Source organism: Scophthalmus maximus, chromosome 12, assembly GCF_022379125.1.
Source record: "Scophthalmus maximus strain ysfricsl-2021 chromosome 12, ASM2237912v1, whole genome shotgun sequence".
Classification (NCBI taxonomy): Eukaryota; Metazoa; Chordata; class Actinopteri; order Pleuronectiformes; family Scophthalmidae; genus Scophthalmus; species Scophthalmus maximus.
In genome coordinates, this window is record NC_061526.1 from 13,022,447 (window position 1) to 13,030,364 (window position 7,918).

The following is a 7,918-nucleotide window of genomic DNA, read 5'->3' on the forward strand; positions in this document are numbered from 1 at the left end:
CCACAGTGACCCGATGGAAATCCCTTCAAATGAAGCCCATGTTCCATCAAACCTGAAGACGCTCAACCAATACAGTATTGCAGAGATCAATCATCGCCTCAAGAACTACCTAAAGTTCCTCTTTGTCCGCGAGCCCTTTGAGAGGCTGGTCTCGGCGTATCGCAACAAGTTCACCCTCAAGTACAACTCCTCCTTCCACAAGCGCTTTGGCACCCGTATAGTGCGTCGCTACCGAAAGAATGCCACACAGGATGCCCTGCTCAATGGCGCTGATGTCAAATTCAAAGAATTTGCTGAGTACCTGGTGGACCCAGCCACGCAGCGCGATGGCCCGCTCAACGAACACTGGCAGACTGTCTACCAGCTTTGCCACCCATGTCACATCCACTATGACCTGGTGGGCAAGTATGAGACACTGGAAGAGGACGCAAACTATGTCCTGCGCTTGGTGGGCGTTAGCGACTCCCTGCACTTCCCAAGCTATGCCAAATCCACCCGTACCACAGATACCATGACGGCCCAGTTCTTCAGCAATATCAGCACTCAACAGCAGATCCAACTCTACCAGCTCTACAAGTTGGACTTCCTCATGTTCAATTACTCCATACCAAGCTACCTCCGGCTGGATTAACAGGGGACAGAGCTGGGACTCTGAGAACGGTTGCCGTGTTTAAGGAGAGGCAAAGAAAAAGAGTGAGGGGCAGAATTTTTGGGGAGCAAACTTGATTTAAGGAACTGTGCGGGGTCTGAAATAAACACAGAAACAAATGCAAAAAGAAAGAAAAATATCTGTGCTTGTCTGGACTCTGAGTGATACAGAGTGCACTGACTGGATTAGAACATGGGCTAAAGGGACCAAACGCATGCAAAGACTGAAATGAGTGGGTGAAGCAGGTCTTCAAGAAGTTTTAAAAAGGGGAACTCATCCTCTGAGGACAGACTTGAAGAGGGACTCTCCTGATGACGTTTCCCTTCACATTTAAATGAAATGCTGACAAATTAGGCTGCTTTATATCGTGCAAAGTAAACAGCGGCCTTGCACGCGCCCTGACCCCAATGCATCGTGGGAGCTAAGCTTATCTCCCCCTCCCCATGATCAATAGAGCAATTCCGCCAAATTGTAAAAGACAATTCCTGTCCTTTGCTGTGCTGCCAGCATGGCATGTTAGCAACCCTCACCCTTGCCCTCATTAGATTCATACATTTCAGAGGGAAACTGGCTCGTCCCCACCTCAAGGACGCCCCGTAATGGATGGCTACTGACTTCATTCTCAAGACCTCTACAACTCTAACTGTGGTGGCATGGCTTTCAGCCATCAGTTTTGACCAATCAAGTTCTGCCCCCTGGTCTCTATTATTATGTCGTTGGCATAAATCATAGCCTTGACATTTTGAGCAACAGAATGTGGTTAGAAAGGTTCAGAATGCACTCACATGATTGGGTGGCAGCAGCTGTGAACGCCCAGTCTGCCGCTGAGTGGAAAGAAAAAGGAGGCGTGCGTGGTCGTGAGAGGGTTAAAGGTGCTGGATCTTACCTGCCCTGCTGTGTCCCGCCCAGGGCCATCACATCCAGGACCGCACCCGCCCAGCCTGTTTGTCGTTGACCAAACATGTCTTTCTTTGAATTAAGATTATCCTTTTGTCTAGATGCTTAGTTTTGTTTTTACTGAAGCATTGCTGCGAGCAGCAATTATAAAAGATTATTTAATTTGACTTGTTCATTAAGCTAAATGAAAGACCTAAGGTTTTGTTTTCCTGGGCTAATGAGCGTTTTAAAAGTTTAACTGCTGAGTTTTGTCATGTTGATTCCTTCTTTCACAAATTGCCTCCGATGCAGCTTCATTATTAGCGCATCACAGCACTTTCATTTCTGATGGTCGGTACATTTTAGCCTGTGGCTTTGTCCCTCTGTGTCTGAGGTCTTTTCCCATTGTCAAACATTTGGTTTCAAAATGGCCTTGAGAGCCTCAAAGAGTCACACACAGTGTTCAGTGCACATCATTGCAATCAGGCAAATTCATGGGGTGATCACCCAATCGCCAACCACGTGAGAATGAGCTGCTGTTCTCAGTGTACATATCAGTATCCACTGCCCACAGTACAGAATCAGATACACACTGTCTGTACTGATACATCTCATACTGTAATTTGATTAGTGTTACCAATGCTAAGCAATGTCAAGGTTAATAACTGCACTCCATTATGCTGTGAATTGGATTACAGGCTGGTGAGTGAGCAGGGAGCCTGAGAGAGGAGAAAGGGAAAAATAGAACATCTGACGTGTCTCTCACACTGAAGAGAAAACGAGGAGAGTCATTTGGTGGTTGGTTTTTTTTGCACCTTTCAAAGTGAAAGCCGCATCTCTTTGTTTGACTTGACAGAAGCAGAAATAATCTCTTTAGGCCCGTTAGAGTTTAATAAAGCCCCAGTTTTAAACTTGTTGTTTATCCACCATTCCTGCCGGCAAATAACATTAAACTCATCAGATTCAGTGTAGAAGTTGCTGATGAAATGACACCGCTGGACAATGCTGGGTTGCTAGATGCTCCAGCAGACAACTGCCCTGAAGACCCTGAAGACAGTAGCCCCCAAAAGCCTCAGGCTCTGGGTGACAATTGGTTGGTGGCAATTGGATTCATTGTAACTTTGTTTGAGAAAGGGAGAAAGGGATATTTACTGCTAAAGCACAACATCATTGATATGATTTACACATCAAGTTTTGTTTTACCTGTCATGGTTAGTACTACCCAAACTATGGAAAAAGTTATGCATTTAGTCACTATAAACTGGTGTTTATAAGGTCGGAAGAATCTTGACTAACCATTCAAACTTGAAGTCAGGATTTTAAGGCTCTGTAAAACAGAAGTCATAGTCCTATTTGATTCTGCATATTTATGCGTGTTTGGTAGAAACAGGAAGCCATGGAGGAAACCGTTGTGGATATTTATTTGGTGTTTACACATAAAAATGGACGTAGTCACCGGGTCCGGAAAATAAAGCCAACGTGGGAGTGCCTGAAGTCACTCTGTAAGGCAAGAGCCTGACACATGTTCAAATCCAGTCGGCTAAAAAGTCTTAAACCCACCATAGTCAGCAACATGTTTTTGTGTTGTCAAGGTGAGATGGTGAAGGTAAGGGGGCTGTCCCATTCCTATTCATACCATTTCAGGCCCTTCAGACTCTCCCACTCAATCACTTACCAGGTGATGTCACGTAAGTCTGTGAGGGTTCAGGGGTTAGGGGGAACATTGAGATTGGGCCTTTTTTGAAAATGACTCGAGTTCTCACTTGATTCGCAACGTCAGTAAATACTTTCCTCGCTAGTTTGAAGTCTTCTCCAATTCAGCTTGACGTTCATTTTGTAAATTGTGGTCTCATTAAGAGTAAAATAGATGATATAGCACCGTAGCGTGGATACAGTGTGATTGACAGCTTGTACCGTCCAATCAGTGCACGGTTGCAGGTGCAGGTGGACAAGCTCTCAGTCAGACCCACTCCCCACTCTTTCTTCTGATTCCAAAACAAAGATGGCGCTGGTCAAAAACCCGAGGTTTCATAAAAGTGTGGGTGAAGTCACGATGGGTTGTCACTTGTGTTTGCGGCCAATAGCAATGAATCTGCATTACACCTAGCGAGCAGAGTTGAGTGTAACCAGCAGCTCATAATGGAAAGTCGTATCGACAGCCTGCTCTCTGCCCCCTTTTTTTTTCTCTCCATATATTTGGCAACAACAAGAGATAAATGAACAATTAACACAAAGACACAGGATTAAAACTGGAAACATTTATCTTTCATTTTATGTGGCCCTCAAATCTGTCTCTGGTGATCCCCCCGGCCTTTTTGAAGCGCAATAGTTTACAAGTGGAGAATCCTCTTGAGTGTAACTTTACAACATGCAGCTTTGCAGTTCACCTTTACATTTGGCTCCCAGGTTGATAGTTAGGTATACTGTACTTGATTACTTGATGACTCCAAGATAGCCTCCCTTGCAGTTTTCTCCGGTGTTTTAAAGATGAAGCTGGTGGGCATACGTCACAAAACGTAGATCATCAGACATCTGGCTCCAACAAAGGAGAAACACTCCCAGCCTTGCCTGTAGCTCCGAGGCTGCAGGAACAGTGGCTGTATTCTCAGCACAGCTTCCTCACATTAGCACTTCTGCTGATGTTGATGCCGCGCAGCACCTTACTCAGCAGTTGTAGGCCGAGGGAAGGGCAGCGAGCTCCTCTCCACTTTAACACACCGGCTGAACCTCCCAGCCTGCAAACAAGTCATTACAAAGGCCTCTTTTTTTTTCTCTCTCCTGTCAAACCTTGCTCTAAAAGTTGCCTCATGTTTAAAAAAAAACCCAAACAGAAGCAAGTCAGTGTCAATGATCCGTACCGTCCCTGCAGGAAGAAGGCAGCCTGTTTAAACGAACAGAGCTTAAAACTCCCACAGGGAACCATAAAAACACGCGTCCTTATTCTTAACTCCGGCCTTGACTGCCCAGCTGTCTGTGGGAGTCAGGCCGACATGTTTATTTCTGTTGTTTTTGAACGACGTCTACTATTAGACTGAAACACAAATTTGCTACACAGGAAATCCTGTAAACATATCTGATGTTGGACTGAATGATTTGATTTCTGCTTATTTCCTTGTTTTTTATTCAATCACACATTGACACATCTTTAGAGTAAAGCTTAATGTCATACCAGGTTGATATTATTAGCAACTAAAGGGATACTTCTTTTTGACATTGTGTGTATTTGCTTTTTTTGCCAAAAGTTAGATGAGAAGGATGAAACTACTCTAATATCCGACTGTTCGATATGAAGCTACAGCCGGGAGCCACTAAATGACTTTCTAGCAGGAGCTTCTTGTTTATCATACAGACATGAGCATGTTATCAATCTTCTCATCTCAAAGAAAGCAAATAAGTGTATTCCCAAAACAATCTCAATCTTTGCTTTTGCAGCGCAAAAGATATCTTGAGTATTGATGAAAAAGTTTCTTTTTTTCATTTTTTTCAGGTTTTAGTCGGGATCCTCTTTGGCACCAAAAACACAATATACGAAATGAAATTCCGCCTGAAGTGTTATCAGGTCTCATATCATCAGCACAGAGGGACAAAGCAGGGACTCTGACATATCTACTGCCCCACAGCAGGAGGCAGACATCATGTTATTCACTCCACTGTTGCTTTTGAGCTGCGATGTTTGGATGTTCACACAAACACACACACACACACACACACATAAATCACAACAAACAGTGAGTTTAACTTGAGGAATATCTGGTATATTACAGCCGTCATTTGATGAGGTCTTAGAGAGAGATGAGGTCCAAGGGGGCCAAGAGATGAGCAGTCAGACAATCGCACAGTTTGTAAACAAGCCGACAACAGTTCATCAACTTCATTTGTAGGGTCGATATTCCACAAGTGAGTGCACCTGAAATGTCATCAATAAATCCCGCATTGAACTGAAAAACCTACGCGTGTGCTCAACTACGGCAAGCGCAGCAGGTCAAAGTTGAACCCCAGACTGTTTCAGCAAGCTGGAGAAGGAGCCAACCAATTGTTTGGCAGGACAACCCCCAGGGCTCATGGGAAATGACACACAACACTGAGTCAGTTACACAACAGGAAACACAACTATTACCAATGGAGAAGATAAAGTGTTCTACATACTTCAGTGCGTCTGTAAACTGTGGTGGATGTTTACAACTAAACAGAAAACAGTTTTTGTTACACAGTTTACAGACCAACATCTGGCCCACTATTACATTAAATTCATTTTGCTGACACTTTTGTCCAAAGCGAGAATCACCGAGGCAGGCAGCATTAAGGGCTTTGCCTGAGGGGCCCCACTCTGGGAGAACCTGGAATCGAACCTCTCCCATCTCTACTGTAGTCAGCGGTGTTACCCGCTGAGCTATAGCAGCTCTCCTGGGAGCCGAGACTGTTGATACTGTTGGCTTGTTTACCACCTGTCTGCTCCTCAGACCACTACTGTTTCTTGCCCCTTTTTGTATTTTGCCGTAGGATTATTGAAGAATTTTCCATCGCACACTGTTATTTGACTGATGATGACCAAAAACGACCATCAAACTTAGACCTCAGTTGTAATAACGCAGAATTGTCCTTTACACAAGCTGCTTCATGTGATTTCAACCAACATGCTTTGTGCGTGTTCATGATAAGTTCTTTGTCGTGTACAGAGCAACAGTGTTGTCCTGCATATGGAACACATTGAAGTGATATTCTTTGATAAATGAGTGTGAGTGGTCGCTACGCGTTAACATATGAATGTGCCATCACATGTTAACAGAAGTTGTCAGATTAGTCCACATTTGCGTCGCCGTGGCCTCAGTGAGCCTGTCCCATCTGGTCCAGTGTTTCCAGCAGCTTCATCAATGCTGTCAGATGGTGTGGATGTTGTGCTGTGACCTGTACAGCCGTGTGTGTGTGTGTGTGTGTGCGTGTGTTTGGTGTGTGTGACCTGCTGAGAAACGAAACCAAGATCAGCTGTGCGTGTCACTGAATTTATACCACGCCATCAGCATTTCTCACCATTGTGTCTAACAGTGCCTCATATGCTGTAACTATAATTGGAGCTGTATGAGTATGTGTGTGTGTGTGTGTGTGTGGGTACGCGTGTGTGCGTTGATACTCTGTGCTATACCCGCTCTGCCTTAGAGCAGTATTTATTTATTTATTCTCCCCACACTCCTTCGCTATCACCATGGCAACACACCTAAACTCCTTGTTTCCTCTCCTCTTAATGTCTCCCGGGACAGTCTCTCGCTGTCCCCGCAGTTGTACTTTGTTCACTTTCAGGCCTACTCTCTGAAATCATGAATAATTGAGTGTGGGACCCGCTGTTCATCCTGTCTGATGTTTTCACAATAAAATACACTGAAACTCAACACTGTCTCCCGCCGCTTATTTCATGTGTGCATAGCACACATCAGCTGTATATGAGAAGACCACGCAGACTCACGCCTGTCAGAATAAAAGATACTGATGACGGATCTTTATTGTGATTGTTGGTACACTAACTTTAACTATTGAAGAAATTCTGTTTGGGTCAGCTCGAGCAAAAGAACAATTACTTTTTCCCTTTTTTTTTTCTATCTCCTATCTAGTGATTTGTTCACAGGCTTTCCTGTCTTCTTGTAATCATTGTCGCTATAGGATATTACAACTCTGCTATAATTACCATCTGTGCAGCACCATCTCCAGTCAAATCCCTATCTATGTCCCTGGGGGTTGTAGGGGGCATCAGTGAATAGCTCCTATCTGGAGGGTTTTGTCATTGACGGACCAGATGTTTTTAAAACTTTATCTGCACTTTTTTCTGATTGAAAAAATATTGAAGTGCCAGGGGAATTTCCCGATTCAACCACAGTAAAAGATTTTACCCCTGAAACCGAATTCTTCCCAAAGAAAATGTTAGTGATGTGGATTGGATCGACATGACACCTGCATGACAAAATATCTGTGTGTCCCATTTCCCAAAAGTATTTAATGGCAAATATGACTGGACAGTCCTTCCTATGCTTATGGGGTGTTTTTCTCAAAAATCACTGTTACTGAAGAGGCATACTTTGTGTCCCCCTGCTGCAGTGGTCCAGGTTTGAATCTGGCCAAGGCCTTGTGCTCTACGGTGTAGAGACTTCTGATGTTAGCTGGTTTAGCTGCTGCGGGTCGTCGTCACATGATGCGGGGCCTGCGGGCACCTGTTCTGATCCTCACCGTTTTGCTCCATCACCTCTGTGTTGTCCACCACAGGGAGAGCGGCCGGGTTGTCTGTCTACATTGGGCTTTGCGGCCGTTTGCACTGATTCATTAGGAGAACTTGGTCAGTCAGGAGCCCTGTGTTGTGCACAATATGTCATTAATTCCTAAACATTGAAACAAAAAAAATCTGCACAG

The 7,918-nt window shown here is 44.4% G+C and overlaps 1 protein-coding gene across 2 annotated transcripts in view; it reads left to right on the top strand.

The window, feature by feature from the left end:
• The window catches only part of chst11 (carbohydrate (chondroitin 4) sulfotransferase 11), a 62,144-nt gene extending 55,235 nt beyond the window's left edge, over window positions 1-6,909 (top strand). For both annotated transcript variants that reach the window (XM_035618939.2, XM_035618948.2), the window contains exon 4: window positions 7-6,909. In XM_035618939.2, the coding sequence (XP_035474832.1) occupies window positions 7-631 (625 nt within the window). In that variant the 3' untranslated portion in view covers window positions 632-6,909. The remainder of the gene's footprint in view (window positions 1-6) is intronic.
• Window positions 6,910-7,918: the final 1,009 nt, after the last annotated feature.